This window comes from Chiloscyllium punctatum, chromosome 2, assembly GCF_047496795.1.
Source record: "Chiloscyllium punctatum isolate Juve2018m chromosome 2, sChiPun1.3, whole genome shotgun sequence".
NCBI lineage: Eukaryota > Metazoa > Chordata > Chondrichthyes > Orectolobiformes > Hemiscylliidae > Chiloscyllium > Chiloscyllium punctatum.
Window position 1 is genome coordinate 56,272,585 of NC_092740.1, and position 17,244 is coordinate 56,289,828.

The window sequence follows — 17,244 nt, forward strand, 5'->3', positions numbered from 1 at the left end:
GAAATTGCGGTCTTTGAAGAAGGAGGCCATCTGGGTTGTACGGTATTGGAACTGGTCCTCCTGGGAGCAGATGCAGCGGAGATGAAGGAATTGGGAATATGGGATGGCGTTTTTACAGGGGGCAGGGTGGGAGGAGGTGTAGTCTAGGTAGCTGTAGGAGTCAGTCAGTTTATAGTAAATGTCCATGTTGATTCGGTCGCCCGAGATAGAAATGGAAAGGTCCCCTTGTTTCAGTTAAGTCACCTCTGACTATTTTAAAGTCCAGGGGATACAGGCCTATTCTGTCCAGCCTTTCCTCAGAAGGCAAGCTGCTCATTCCAGGTATTAGTATAGGAAACTTTCTCCGAAATTCTTCCAAAACATTAACATCCTTTGTAAGTACGGGGACCAGTATTGTACACAGTACTCTAAATGCCGTCTCACCAACATCCTGTTTAACTAAAGCATAACCTCCCAATCCTTACATTCAAATCCCCATGCATTTTATTAGATTTCCTGGTTATTTGCTGTATCTGCATACTAACCATCTATATTTCATGCAAGAGGGTACCTAGGTCTCTCTGCATCGCAGAGCTCTGTAATCTCTCACCATTTAGATAATATGCTTATTTTTACTCTTTGTGACAAAATGGACAAATATCCACTTTCCTACACTATACTCCATTTACCAGGTCTTTGCCCACTCTCTTAACATACCCATATCAAGTTGTAGTCTCCTTGTGTTCTCTTCATAACTCAATTTCCTACCTACCTAAGTTTGTGTCTTCAGCAAATTTATCTACCATACCTTTGGTGTCTTCATTCAAATCATTCATATAAATTGCAGAGTTGAGGCCCCAGCATCAACTCCCGTGGCACACCATTCAGCCTGAAAAAGATCCATTTATTCCTACTCTCTGATTCCTGTGAACCAGCCTATCTTCAATCTAAGCCAATATGTTGCACCTAGCATCATGAACTTTTATTTGATATGACACCTTATGTCTTCCAGAAATCTAAATACATCAAATGGTTCCCCTTTAGATTAGATTAGATTCCGTACAGTATGGAAATAGGCCCTTCGGCCCAACAAGTCCACACCGACCCTCCGAAGAGTAACCCACCCAGACCCATTCCCCTTGACTAATGCAACTAACACTATGTGCAATTTAGCACGGCCAATTCACCTGACATGCACATCTTTGGACTGTGGGAGGAAACCGGAGCACCCAGAGCAAACCCATGCAGACACAGGAAGAATATGCAAACTCCACTCAGACAATCACCCAAGGCCGGAATCGAACCTGTATCCCTGGAACTGTGATGCGGCAGTGCTAACCACTGAGCCACTGTGCTGCCCATAACAAGTTACTTCTACAAAGAACCATAATAAAATAGACACAATTTTATCTTGACAAAACCATTATGGCTTTGCCTGATTACCTTGACCTTATCCAAGTGCCCTGTTATAATACTTTTAATTGCAACTTAATAATACCATTTTCCCAATGATTGGTGTTAAGCTAATGGGCCTATTGTCTCCTGCTTTTTGAATGAAGGACTTTACATGAGCAACTTGTTAAAAGAACTGTCTCAGAATTCAATGAGTTTTAGAAAATTAAAATTAATTCATCAACTGTTTCACTTGTTACTTCTTTTAACAACCTAGAACAAGATTAATCAGAACCTGGTGACTGGCCAACTTGCAATTCCAACAACTTACTCAGCAATATTACCCTGGGAATTGTAATTTTCTTGAGTTGCTCCCTCCCTTTCGATTTCTGATTTACAGCTATCTCCAGGATGTGATCTGTATTTTCTCCAGTGAAGATCAATGCAAAACATCTAATCAATTCATCTGCCATTTTTATCCACCATTACTAATTCCCCAGACTCATCTCCTACAGGGCCAACACTTCCTCAGTTAATTTTTTTCTTTTTAAACATCTAAATAAATATTTCCTGTATGTTTTTATATTTTTGGTTAATACCTGCCTTTCTGTCATTCCAGAAAGAAAACAGTCATCAACAAGACAGAAAGAATAAATACATTTGATATCCTGCCCGTCAATTGGCTTTTCACAAGGGGAGACTATGGATGATTAGTATTATCAAGAGATTGTTAACCCAGAGAACTAGCTAAATAATCAGGGGATCTGGTTCAAATCCTGCCATGGCACATGGTGGAAATTGATTTAATACTAAAAACAGTTTGGAGTTCAATGATGACTATGAAGTTGTTGCCAATTGCTGGGGGAAACTCCCACCTGATTCACTGATCTCCTTTAAGGAAGGAAACTGCCATCCTAACCTAGTCTAATCTACATGTGACTCCAGACATACAGAAATGTTGACTCTCAACTGCCCTCTGAGCAATTGAAGATGGGTAATAAATGCTGGCCTAACCAACAACGTTCACATCCTGTGAATAAATATGAAAAACTTGCGAGGAGATGATCCAGATTCAGATTGTTCAGAGTGAGGCTTGGACTGGTATCAGAGGTTGCCCTTGATCTATCGTACTCGGTCCCCCTGAGCAAATGCTATCCACTTTGACTTAACTGCAGCCTGATGACAGGTTTCTTGGTTTTATTTCTGCACCAACCAGCAAGGTAAGACAGCAACAAAATTAACCTTTATCTTTGACTGAAAAGGCAAAGCACAAAAATTTCAGAGTGCTGCTCCTTCATCAGGTTGTTGTGAAGCAGGATCAGAAGACAGAATTTATGGCAAAAGATTACAGTGTCATGCAGCCGAAATGATATATTAAACAAACCTCTACTGTTGATAAGTCTTTCATCTTTTAGAATGGATTGCAGGTTTTGGTTCATTAAATGTTAAATCCCAGAATTTCTTTAAGTCACATTCTCAAGATAACTTAAGGTATTATAAAAAGAAAGGTGACATCTCAGCTCAGGCAATGAATTAAAGGTGTCAGGTTACAGTCAGTCTATATCCCAATCTTGAGTCAGACTGGTTCTATTTCCAAAGTAGGAATTTACAAAATATTACATAAATTGACTGCCTGCATTAACTGCCTGCAGGTTGTGTATTTTTGAGCAAAATAGTACGTATCTGCAAATATAATTTTGCAAATACAAATTCATCCCATAGACTTATATGTGTGTGCGCGTGCAGGAGAGTGCACTCACACACGCACACACACATGCACATGCTTTCTCTCTTTCTCTTTCTCTTGTTCTCTCTCTCTCCTGCACGTGCACTCACATATAGGTCTATGGGGTGAATTTGTATTTGCAGAATTATATTTGTAGATACATTCTATTTTGTTCAAAAAATGCATAACCTGCAGGCAGTCAATGCAGGCAATCAATCCATGTAATATTTTGTAAGTTCCACTTTGGAAATAGAACCAGTCTGACTCAAGATTGGGATATGGACAGACTGTAACCTCACACCTTTAATGCACCTGAAATGTCACATTTTTTTATAAAACCTTAAGTTATCTGAGAATGTGACTTGAGTAATATGTAAATCTGGGATTTATATATTAATGAACCGAAACCTGCAACCCATTCTAAAAGGTGAAAGACTTATCAACAGGGGAGGATTATTATTATATCATTTCAGTTGCATGACACATTATCTTTTGCCATAAATTCTGCCTTATGATACTGCTTCACAACCACCAATGAAGGAGCAGCACTCCAAAAGCTAGTGCTTCCAAATAAATCGTTTGGAGTTTAACCTGGTGTTGTATGAGTTTAAAGTTTATCCACCTCAGTCCAACACCGGACCGTCCACATAGAGTCATACAGTCATAGAGATGTACAGCATGGAAACAGACCCTTCAGTCCAACCCGTCCATGCCGACCAGATATCCCAACCTAATCTAATCCCACCTACCAGCACCCGGCCCATATCCCTCCAAACCCTTCCTATTATATACCCATCTAAATGCCTCTTAAGTGTTGTAATTGTACCAGCCTCCACCACTTCCTCTGGCAGCTCATTCCATACACGTACCACCCTCCGTGTGAAAAAGATGCTTCTTAGGTTTTTTTTTATATCTTTCCCCTCTCATCCTAAACCAATGCCCTCTAGTTCCAGGGACCCTAGGGAAAAGACTTTGTCTATTTATCCTATCCATTCCCCTCATAATTTTATAAACCTCTATACGGTGACCCCTCAGCCTCCAATGCTCCAGGGAAAACAGCCCCAGCCTGTTCAGCCTCTTCCTATAGCTCAAATCCTATAATCCTGGCAACATCCTTGTAAATCTTTTCTGAACCCTTTCAAGTTTCACAACATCTTTCCGATGGGAAGGAGACCAGAATTGCATGCAATATTCCAACAGTGGCCTAACCAATGTCCTGTACAGCCGCAACATGACCTCCCAACTCCTGCACTCAATACTCCAACCAATAAAAGAAAGCATACCAAATGCATTCTTCACTATCCTTTCTACCTGCAACTCCACTTTCAAGGAGCTATGAACTTGCACTTCAATGTCTCTTTGATCAACAACACCCCCAAGGACCTTACCATTTAGTGTATAAGTCCTGCTAAGATTTGCTTTCCCAAAATGCAGCACCTCACATTTATCTGAATTAAACTCCATGTGCCGCTTCTCAGCCCATTGGCCCATCTGGTCCAGATCCTGTTGTAATCTGAGGTATCCCTCTTCGCTGTCCACTACATCTCCAATTTTGGTGTCATCTGCAAACTTACTAACTGTACCTCTTATGCTTGCATCCAAATCATTTATGTAAATGACAAAAAGTAGAGGACCCAGCACTGATCCTTGTGGCACTCCACTGGTCACAGGCCTCCAGTCTGAAAAACAACCCTCCACTATCACCCTCTGTCTTCTACCTTTGAGCCAGTTCTGTATCCAAATGGCTAGTTCTCTCTGTATTCCATGATCTCTAACCTTGCTAATCAGTCTCCCATTGAGAACCTTGTCGAATGCCTTACTGAAGTCCATATAGATCACATCTACCACTTTGCCCTCATCAAGCACATCAAGCACAAATCAGCAGTGTAAGGCAATGCAAGGCAGGGATGCTGTCAGCATCCGAGTAAGGTCAGAGTGAATGAATACTGAGAGCAATCAAAGAGCCTGGGGATGCAGTTTGGTCCAGTTCATGAGTTGGTTGTGTCATTGAGTGCAGTGTTCTTTCTCCAGCATTATAATGAGAGTTGTTGGTGTAGCCAATGTGAAGCATTGAAGTGAAGAGGCATCCTGAAAGTGATTGAGGATGATACATGAGATTCATAGATGCATGTTAGAGGCTGGCACATGTCAGATGTCAATGTCTATTTATATACGATGCAAGTGGCCAGTGACCATGGGGCATGCCCTGAGATGTGGTGTCCTGTTTCTAACATAGAATTGTTCAGAGCAAATTGCAACCTAAATCCATCATGAACTCACTTGGTTTGTCAAGTTTTCCCAATGTTGGGCTTGTTTCCTGAGTTTGGTAACATAGAAACAAGGAGAAGAAGTAGACCATTGACCTTTCGGTCCTGGTCCACTCTCAATATGATCAGAATTGATCCTCACTCTCAATGCCATTTTTCCACTTTCTCCCCATATCCCTTGATGCATTTAAAATCTGAATATAAGATGGGTAGCTGAATATTAATGAGGCAAGTTGGGCTGTTAGCAAGGTTAACATACGTTAATTCCCATCAATAGGCAACTTGCCACTGTCCAACAAGGATCTTATTCGTCATTTATGAAAAGCATAAAAGATGGCACAAGTTGCTCCCAGTGTCATTACACGTATCACCCATTATGCCACGCATTTGTCTATAGGAAATGATTATGGCAAATGAGTTGAATTTCGTCCTTCCATACCATAATTTTTTATGCTGCTATCAGAATGTGCATACAAAGTAGTCTGATTAAAACACCAATTTAGCACACACCATTCCAACAACAACCACTACTTGTATTGATGTAACACGTTTTCATGTAATACATTAAAATATGAAATTCTGAAAGTTCATCAAGGTGAACTTATGATAGTTTATCTATCCTGCTGAGTAGGGCCGTTGCTCGAGTCTGATGTACTATCTTACAACAGAACTCAAGAAAAACATTCAGGATTCTCTTTGTGGCTGATTATTCAGAGATCTGCTGTGACTAGTTTTGAGCTTGGTTCTAAAATATTTAAAATTTTATATCCAAAATCCAACTGCAACCTTAATTACGCACAGGCTATTTAATAAATATTAACTTACCATGATTGACCTCAATCCTCTGGCCCCTGTATTCTTTTCAATTGCTTTACGTGCAATAGCACGCACAGCTGCATCCGTAATAGAAAAGTGACACTGAAATAAAAGGTGTAAAAAGACTTCTGAGAAAACTCCCATGTCACTGCTGTCTTGTTATTTAAATCATGTTTGTTAATTTTAATTGACATATTGTACCTCATTTTTGGAGGATACTTTTTAAATGCTTGAACATGTATCAGAACAAAAAAGAATAAAATCATTCTAATCTGGTATCTATATCACAAAGATAGATTATTTTTTATTGTTACTCAAGAAAGTTGGGCAGGACAATGTAGCTTTTTGTTTACATGAGATGAGAAGCTCTAGCAGGTTGGCTTGCAATTTCAGTTAAAACTAAGGATTCTTTGTGCCTGAAATGCAGTATTTTCCAAATAATAATAGTGAAGTCATTCTACAATCAGCAACATAATTTAGGAATTCCCAACCATTAAATAGGTGCACTCATAACTGAAACTTTGCCAATAGATACTGATGTTCATTAAGCAAAACCTAGATTGAGAGACATATTTCAGAATTTGTGACTTTTCAAATGTAAAGTAAAATTTTCTCATGCAATGAAGAAATGTAATACAGTAAATCCAAATCTTGAAAAGATTAGAGGGCTACCAACTAAATAAATAATCGCAGGCTCTGCATACTGATTCTGTTCAGCAACTATAAGAGATAATATAGGTTTGATAGTGTGTTTCTTTATGTAGTTATTCAGTTAATATGCACAGTAATTCTATTCTAATTATACATGACCCATTGTCTGTCATAGGCAATGTTTTTAAATATGTATTCCATTTAATGACAAGTGGAAATGAGATCAGAGTACATCAATATAAAAGCATATATTAAGGATTTGCCCATAAAGGCTCACTCTCCAAATATCAAGAACCGTAATTTCACTGATGTGTTCTGATCACTATTGTTAGTCAGCAGTGAGTGGTCTGTTTCAGAAGGGGAATTCAATAGTGACTTTAAACATTTTGTAGTGAGAGAAAGATAGTTACTTTTGTCGATTATATGTCATATGTTCAGGTATCAGTGAATGGAGTACTTTTGATATTGTTGTTTTGTAAGGCATGCAAGGTCCAACTAATAGCAATGGGAGAGCAACTAGATAATCTATGTTAGTGGTCCTCATTGATCATAATACTTGGAGAAACCCCAGCTTTGTTTCTTTAATTTTGTTGATATGAAGGAACTAAGTGTCCTGAGGCATCTCTAAAGATCAATGCTTGCTCACATCAATAGGTACATCCTACTGTTTGGAATTAACAACTTGCTTCTGCTTTTACAGTTTAATATCATTATGGTTTAATAGTTTCAAATTATTGCAAATGTTAGTCACAATTTATTTTCCTCTCAACAAACTCTCTTTTGCAATGGTAACATGAGGAAACACCCTATCCATGTAGTGAGTGTTTGGAATCTGGAATACAATGCCTGAAATCGTAATGGAGGTAAGGCCAATTGAGGCTTTCATAAGGAAATTGAATTATTATCTGAAAAGGAAAATTTGGCAGGATTGTGAGTAAAAAGGGAAGTGGCACTAGGTGAATTGTTCCTTAGAAGGCCAGCAGACATGATAGACTAAATGGTATGCCCTACTGTAATCATTCTATGATTCTGAGTCCCAAATTCTGGTAGCATAGAGTTCTGCTTTAAAACAATGACAATGCTTCTTTTTATCAGCAGCAGACCACTGGCTTAAAACATAATGGCTTATGTAATTGTGATTAATGCCCTTTTTTCTTCACTGTGACCTGTACAGTCAGATTTAAACCATTCAGTTATTTAATCCTCTGCATTTGTACAGGCACAGATTCCTTTTCTATTTTCTGCACATTTTATCCATGTCAAGCAAGTTTCTTCATACCTTATCCATGTCAAACAGCATTTTGTACTGCGTTATTATTGCGTTTTGTGGTTCTGTCAGAATACGAACCAACATGTCCTCATTTAAGCTATGTAGTGCAAGAACCACAGGAAATCGTCCTATAAATTCTGGAATCATTCCATATTCTATCAGGTCTCTAGCTTCCACACTACTAAGCAATTTATCTCTCTCTTGGGACTCTTCTTGTGCATTCACTCCTGAGGAATTAGCCAGGCCAGATGCTGCCACAGCTCGACGGCCAGTGCCCAGGCTAGATGTTGCACCAAATCCTAGGTACTGAGTGAGGAAACAGAATACTTTAATTTCCACTTGCTTTTAGAAGCTTTATTGAATATACAAAATTCAAACAGATTGCAGTTTAAATTGAGAAAATGTTAATGGTAATACTGCTAACAAGAGAGACATCGCTGAAAGTTTTCTTTTAGCACACATTAGGGCAAATATATATTTTAAACAATTCCCAAAATATATTTCAAGAGCTAAGGGCTGGTGATCGATTAGCAAGTAGACTCTGTCCTTTGAAACAGGAACATGAGTAGGCCATTCAGCCCCTCAGTTCTCCTACTGATCAAGAATCTATCTTAGCTTTAAACATAACAAGAACACTGTGCCCATAGAATTCCATGGCAAGGATTTAAAATGCTCACAACCCTGAGATGAAATTTGTTGTCATCTCAGTCTCAAATTGACACCCCTTAATTTTGAGACTATGCCCTCTGGTCCTCAACTCTCCCATGAGGTGGAATATCTATCAGCATTTCACCTTTAAGAATCTTATACGTTTCCATAAGATCATCTGTCATTCTTCTCAATTCCAATGACTGAAGTTCCAACCTGTTTAACTTTGGCTCTTAAAATCTCTCCACACCAGGAACCATTCTAGTGAACCTTTTCTCAACTGCCTCCAATAAAACTATATCTTTCATTAAAACTACTCACAGCATTCCAGATGTGGTCTCACCAGCACCTTGTCCAGCTGCAATAAGACTTCCCCACTCTTATACTCCAACTCCTTTGATACAAAGACCAATATCCCATTAGTATGCCTGATTAATGCTATACTTGTGTGCTAGTTTTCTGCATATTATGGACAAGTACCCCAAGTCCTTTGTGTTGCAATTTTTCTCCATTTAAGTAATACTCTGATTAGCAGAGGCAATGCCATGTAGAGAGCAAAGAGTCTATAGGCTCCCATGCTTCCTGATAATTTATAAAAAAAAGTGCAAAGCTTGAACATATTCCTTTTGTTTGCAGAGAATGAGTCTCTATGTCAAAGTATATTTTTCTTGCAAGCATAAGAAGAGCTAGGATATGAACTTAGCTGAATATATTCTGCAACGTAAGTGGTTATTCTACCAGTCGGAATACATTATCAGTAGTGTCACATGATGGCATGATCACATGCAACTGGGGTATGAGAAAACACTCTAATATGCAAAACCACATTTTTGTGTGGGAAAAGATCTGTCATCCTGCCAACCCACAAAAGGCCCACAAAAGCAAAATTGGCCAAACTGTACCAAAACACCCAGAATGACTCAGCAAGGACCAAGCAGGCTGACAAGCAAAACTAAACAGCACTCACAGACAAGGGAATACACTTAAAGCACCCACTAAATAATGACAGAACACCACAGCTATCCCAAAGCCCTGAGGGCAGTTTCACAACCCAGCAATACCAAAGCCACACAAAGAGCAGGTCAGACAGAGAGGCACCAGCAAGAGCACTACTCCCAGGACAAGACAATGGAAGTACCTCACCAATTCAGAGGAGACATTAGCACCTATCTGCAAAGACGAATGGAAGCTCTGGACCCATCGATATTGTCAGAATGTTGCTTTGTGTAGAAAATTAGGACATTCCTCCGATAACTGTTTTCTGATTAGCATAATTATAACTAGTTTACTCCATTTCCAGATACATTCCAGATACATTGTACTTTCCCCATTTCTAATTAGCCTTATTGTACAGGATTATTATAAAAACTGGCTTCATCCTCAGCTTGGGGAAGAGAAATTCTCGGCTACCTGGGCAGACTGTTTGTGCTGTTTCACCTTAGTCAATTTCTCTTCCAGCGATATCGCTTGTAATAAACAGCATGTCAATTTCACCCGATCTGGTTTATGTGGTCTCTACTTTATTGGGCAAATTTCTCAGACACTTTGTAAGCAAATATAAATTGTTAATAGTGCTCACGAGAATGGCTTCCATTCTTCATCTGTCAATCAGAAAGCTGCTAATCTGTCAGTGAAAAAACAAGTTGGAAGAGGGTGCAACTATTGCCATTGTTCACCTGCATTGTGACAGGAAGCCTACTGTTGTGTATTGCTTCCTTCAAGCCTGAAGTCATCTAGTTTGAAGTAGGATATCCACCTTTTTGAACTAACTTCAAGAATCTCACCTCAATTTATTGTATTAGTGCAACAATTTGCCAATTAACGGAATATAACTCCCAATACTGCACAGATTGTCAGAAGTTCTTTAGCTTCAGGTCTGTCTCCTACAAGCTTCTTCTTTACCCTCACCAATTCCAAGTGATATCATTATAATAGATGGTGCTTACAGCATTCAACCAACGAGTAATACTTTCAGACTCACATGGGCAGCATGGTGGCACAGTGGTTAGCACTGCTGCCTCACAGCGCCAGAGACCTGGGTTCAATTCCCACCTCAGGCATCTGTCTGTGTGGAGTTTGCACATTCTCCCTGTGTCTGCGTGGGTTTCCTCCGGGTGCTCTGGTTTCCTCCCACAGTCCAAAGATGTGCAGGTTAGGTGAATTGGCCATGTTAAATTGCCCATACCCTTAGGTGAAGGGGTAAATGTAGGGGAATGAGTCTGGGTGGATTGCTCTTCAGAGGGTCGGTATGGACTTGTTGGGCTGAAGGGCCTGTTTCCACACTAAGTAATTTAATCTAATATATCAAGCGTTTCACGACTGTCAAGCTTACACAGCTTTTTTCTTATTTTGAAATTCTCTCAATAATTACGTTTTGATTTTTGGGGGTTATATTTTGTTTTTGATGGCTATTTTATCACTCTCATGAACTTAGTTAATAGATGATGGGGTCGGTTGGTTGAGTTGGCTGAACACCTGGTTTATAATGAAGAGTGACACCAATACAATGGATTCAATTCCTGCACTAGTGGACGTTACTGTGATGCACTCTCCTTCTCAACCTCTCCCCTCACCTAAGGTATGGTGACTCTCAGATTAAATTACCACCAGATGTCTCTCTCTAATGAGAGCAGCCCTAAAGCAGACTATAATGACTTTACCTTTACGACTTTATTAGGTGATGTAGTCGCATAGTATCAATTTTGTATCTGTGTTGCTATATAAGGTATTCAGAGTAATTTATTAACTGTCAATAATAATGAATTTATCAATAAATATAAAGCCACAAAGAAAGCATTAACCTCTCAGGTAGCATGTTCTGTTTAATTTTCAACAAAAGTTTTTAAAGAATAATTGACACAAACTTCAACATACAAACAGTTATCATCCTAAATCAATTTCCACAAATTAGTGAGGTCTCAGTTAATGCATTTCCAGCACATATTTTGAAAGTAGGATCATTTTAACCAGGCAGTTACTTCCCTTTATTTTAGCTGCATCTCAGATCTCAATCCCAGATTTAATTTTAGTGGTATTCATTACAGCAGGATCCATATTTTCTTCAAGTATTGTAACTCTTGAACCAGTGCACCTTTGAACTAAATATTCCACATACATTTGTAAGAAATTTGTTACTATAGTAATTTAAAGTTTACTTGGATCCCAGTAAGGTGTGTGCTTGTATTTTATTAACACATTAAAACTGTTCCCTCTCCATCTCAGCTTCCTTCCCCTCTTGAATTCCCCACCTCTCTTCACAAGCCTCTTTCAGCTATCTTCTCACCTCCCATTTCCACCCGTCCCCCCCACAATGCTCCCTGAACCTTGACCCATTTGATAGAACTCCCAGACTTGGCAAATGGCTGCTCCTAATCCTAGACTCAGTTAATGATCTCTCCTGATCATGATCTGGGGTAAATGTTTCCCTGGTAATTCCCTCATTGCTATCACTTACATACCCTACTCATGGCTCCTACATTCCAAAGTTTCTTCTCTCCTGTGTTTGTTGCCAGTAGGTTTATTGGTTAGCAGCAAGTATAAGCTACAGCCAGCATGTAGTTGAAGGAGTGGCTGCTCACTATTTCAATCCATACAATTTAGCAGGGCAAATTTTCTCTGATTGATTGCACTCATGAGTGAATTTATCAGAGTGAGGTGGAATCTCTCAGGAGTGGATTTGCCCAACTCGCCCATGTACTTTGAGAATTGTTGCCCAGACAATGCTGAGTGCATTTGTCCGAATGAACATAAGGTGAAAAACTTCAGCGACATGCCTCTCTTTTCAACTATGTTCAAGTTATTTACAACCAGCAACTGCTTGTTAATATTAAGCATTAAGAATTCTCAGAATATTAAAGATAATCTTTTCAAAATGTTGTAAATTTCATGGCAAATACTTGGTAGAATATTTTGGTAACTTTATTTATTTTTAACAATAGGCTTTACTTAATTATGGCTAGCAGCTCTGAGGTAGGGCTTCCTATTCCTGAGTGGAGGAAATGCCACCTTTAGCTAGTTAGTGGCTAAATGGTTGCAAGGCAACTGGTGCTTTCTTTGATGAGCTATCAGTATGATGACTTACCGACAGAGGTGAATGACGGGGGGGGGGGGGGGGGGGGAGGGGGGGGGGGGGGGGGGGGGGGGGAGTCTTAGGTGGTGGCTGCTTTTGAAGATGGTTTTGAGCATCAGATGCAACACAGGCATAGAATGGCAAGTTTGGGAGTTTGGCTAGTGTGGGAGCTCACTGCAGTGTGGGAAAGAGATGTATTTTTGCATTTCTGAACCCTTTGAAGTGCACTGGGAGCCAGAACATGCACTCAGTTTGGGGAAAAAGCAGTAAAAGTGATAAAAACAAGAGTATGAGGAGCTGATTGGCTGTTAAATGCTTAATATAATGAATTGTGTAAAATGCTTTAAGAATACTTGAGTTAGGGAACATTTATGAATAGAAAACACTAAAACTTTAACAGATACCTAATAGAGTTGCCTGATTAATTAAGGAGTGTATAATCTTCAGTTCTAATTGACTTCAACATTTAATAGACACAGCAAAATTGTGGTTAAGAATAGAAATTCATGCGATTGATTAAATTAATAAATTACATTCAACTAATTAGCAAATAGACAATGGTGGGACAGGCATTGATTTGAAGCAGTGAATGTGGGAGCTTCTGGAGTCAGAGTCATAGAAACAGACCTTTCAATCCAAATCATCCATGCTCTCCAATTTTCCCAAACTAAACTAGTCCCACTTGCCTGCATTTGCCCATATTCCTTTAAACCTTTTCTATTCATGTACCTATCCAAATGTCAGATAAAGCAGGCAATTATGGAAGCCTTAGACTTAGCATGATGCAGAGCTGAGAGACATCAGTTCAAAAAGTGGAAGACAGACGGTAGGATCAGTTTTGTAGAATGTCATTTTAAGAAACTAAGGCAAAAAGAGATAAGGGTTCCAGTGTTTGTATTCTGAGCTGACATCCAGTGGAATGCTTTTGTCTGACGAGGTCAGTGTGTTTTCATGGAATCTAACTTCTCTTCTGTCTTTAGCAAAATGGCACATAAAACAAAAGAAGGTCTTAATTAGAGAAACAACCTAGAGCACTGACTGTTGAATGTAAGGGCAAAGAAATACATGAGTCACTGCATACGCGATCGAGAAGAGAAGAGAAAAGGTTAATCTTGTGTCAGAGAAAAGTACACCAAGGGACAACAGATAAATATATTTTGTTTCTTAAAGTAATTTGAAAGCACTCTCACCAAACATATTTGCAATTACTACCTGATGGATCCCAAAGAAGACTCAGTGTGAGGACTCCACCCTCTGGAGTCCAGACCCCTTATATTGATCTAAAGTGTTAAACCTAGATCTTAAACCTGTGAATAATCTGTTTTAGATATTGTTGTGGTTCTGTTCGCTGAGCTGGGAACTTGTCTTGCAAACGTTTCGTCCCCTGTCTAGGTGACATCCTCAGTGCTTGGGAGCCTCCTGTGAAGCGCTTCTGTGCTGTTTCCTCCGGCATTTATAGTGGCCTGTCTCTGCCACTTCCGGTTGTACAATAAATGCCGGAGGAAACAGCACAGAAGCGCTTCACAGGAGGCTCCCAAGCACTGAGGATGTCACCTAGACAGGGGATGAAACGTTTGCAAGACAAATTCCCAGCTCGGCGAACAGAACCACAACAACGAGCACCCGAGCTACAAATCTTCTACCAAACCTTGAAGTTTTAGATATTATATAGGCTATGAGAATTACTCTGGTAGAATCACAAGACTTATCAAACAAATTGCCAAGAATGTTGGAAAGAACATTTAGTATGGCAGAGTTAAGAATGGACCTTTTCATTTTTCCTCCTGCTGATTACTCTGTCTAATCCATTAAAAGCGCCTGAACCAACAAAGAGAATGTTGGTAGTGTCTACTGGAATGGTATCTGTACGATATCTCTTGGAGCTCTTTTCTGGGACATTTATGATCGTTCCTTCCATGATTTTCAACAAACCCTGAAAAAAAAAGTACCAGTATAATATTCCCCATTGCAGGCCCTTAACATTGCAATTCAGGTTATCTGCATTTCATATTGCAAATCACAATATTGATGAGCTATTAAGATACCTCATAAGCCCAAATGATAAAACTAACTAACATGTGAGCAATTGTTACTTTGTTAATTTTCCAGGGTCCAGAAGGTTTCTTCTTCAACTGCTCCCAGGTTTTGACATGGATGAAGCAGCAGTCTGTTACTTCTGTACATAGCTTTGGTGTGTGTATTATAAGAAGGATATTGAGAAACTGAGGAAGGTTCCTGGATTTACTCGGATGATTTACTGGAAGGATACCAGAACTGAGAGGTTCCATCTATCATGAAAGAATGGATGATGTGGGATGCTTTTCTCCAGAAGGGAGAAAACTGAGGTATAAATTATGAGTTAGTTCAAAAACAGAGGTAGTAAGTCTCAGATAATCACCAATGAATCCAATTTGGAATTCAGAAGAGTTTGTCAACTCTACACTGAGGAAACAAAGCAGAGACTGAGTGACTGCTTCACAAAACATCGACATTCTGTCCATGAAAAAAAGACCTTGAATTTCCAATTTCTCGCCACTTCAGCACACCACCTTGTTCGGCTGAGTTAAGAAATTCTGATTCAGGCTAACTGTCTCATCATGAAAAGCTTTCTTATTACTCACTTGCTGCACACCTTCTCCTCCTACATCACGAAGCTGGTGTATTCCTGGAACTGCTCCAATCTTATCCACTTCATCAAGAAACACAATTCCTTATGGTGTAAAAGAGACATAAATAAATATTCAAAAACAGTACTATCTCAATATGAAACACTAACATTATAACTTGCAGTACAACATGTATTGAGTTTGGCTCCTTCGTTACAGGTAATGACCCCTGTGATGTTCAGGCTTCCAATGCTGACATTGAGAAATAAGTTAATGACTTATTTCAGTCCTTCTGAATGTTTCACTGTTGCTTGTGGCATATCAATGAACAAGAACTGAAAATTTGAGCACTGGCAGTCAGTGAACAAGTTCCTAGCCATGCAGGACTATTGTGAGGGTTATCGGTAAGACAGAGGGGAAGAGGATGAGAATGGAGAAATTAGGCAGAAATGGATTGTGAGAGAGTTTGGGAATAAGTAGATCTTCCCTTCTTTCCTGTTTCAAATCTATTAGATGAAGTGAACATTGCACTGCATTTTACATGATAGCAAGGTCCCTGAAATTAAATACTCTTAAGGGTATGATGAACTTCATACACAGTCCATCAGCTTCTAGTACTCTCAATTGCCAACTAACATTTTATGGAGTGAAAGTAAAAATACAACAATTGCGTACTGGGACCGTCTGGCACGTAATATCAGTTAGGCATCCAAAACATGTGTCAGAAATAGACATTGGTCTGTTTGCATAAACAATAAATGAGACCAATGCTTGTTTGTCATCATTATACCTATTTTCTAACCAACTTGCTCAGCAATGTTATTACACACCTCTGAAACAAGTGGGACTTGAACCCAGGCCTCCTGACTCAAAGGTAAGGATACTACCATTAAGCCATAAGAACTCTTTTAGAAGGTAGGACTTAAACCCAGACCTGCTGGCAGAGAGTAGGGACTCAATCAATGCATCACAAGAGCGGTCAATGGTATTACACACCTCAGGAGCAGGTGGAACTTTAGATTGGATCCCCTGGCACAGAGGCAGGGACATTACTGCAGTAGCACCATTTTTTATAAAAAGTTGTCTGCAACTGATCACAGCTGGGGTTACCAATGCTGCTAGTAGCTATTTGTGGGACCTGATTGTCAAATCGACAATTTTTAACGGCACAACTAAAGTCAAGTTGCCAACCCTCCTGTAACCAATGATTAATCTCCAGGACAGTGCTGCAAGGAAATTTAATGAAAAATAATAATTGGAGTGTTAAACAATTTTATTTTCATTTTCTTTGAGCATTTTTGTTTATGAGTTAAAGTATAATGTTGTTCAAGGAAATAAAGGTTGTTTGACAGACAATAATAATCACAAGCATCCTAAAAAGTTCATGTGCTTTCCAGTTGCTATAGGAAAATGTGTGGAGGTGGCAGTGTTGGACTGGGGTGGTCAAAGTTAGAAGTCAAACCACACCAGGTTATAGTCCAACAGGTTTATTTGAAATCACAAGACTTTATATGACGAAGGAGTAGCGCTTGAAAACTTCTAATTTCAAATAAACCCGTGCAACTAGAACATGGTGTTGTGTGACTTCTGACTATGGGAAAATGTGGTTACAATAAAAAAACGTATGATGGGCTGGCCAACAGCAGGATACTGGGAGGTGTGCAATAAATTGTCCAAGAATACATCCAACCAGAGTTAGCAACCCTCTTCTGAAGGCTGCTGCCTTAAATGTAGATATTTTTACTTTATCCTAATCTGAAATTAGATCAATAGATAACTCAACCCAATCAATTGCCCACTCTACGTCAGGCTTAGAAACA

The 17,244-nt window shown here is 39.3% G+C and overlaps 1 protein-coding gene across 1 annotated transcript in view; it reads right to left on the minus strand.

Annotated features, from left to right (window-relative positions):
- The window catches only part of LOC140484288 (ATP-dependent clpX-like chaperone, mitochondrial), a 52,231-nt gene that overhangs the window by 15,104 nt on the left and 19,883 nt on the right, over positions 1-17,244 (minus strand). Inside the window, exons 7-10 of the mRNA XM_072582858.1 lie at positions 15,440-15,528; positions 14,587-14,751; positions 8,111-8,407; positions 6,190-6,282 (exon numbers count right to left, since the gene is read on the minus strand). Coding sequence (XP_072438959.1) covers positions 6,190-6,282; positions 8,111-8,407; positions 14,587-14,751; positions 15,440-15,528 — 644 coding nt within the window. The remainder of the gene's footprint in view (positions 1-6,189; positions 6,283-8,110; positions 8,408-14,586; positions 14,752-15,439; positions 15,529-17,244) is intronic.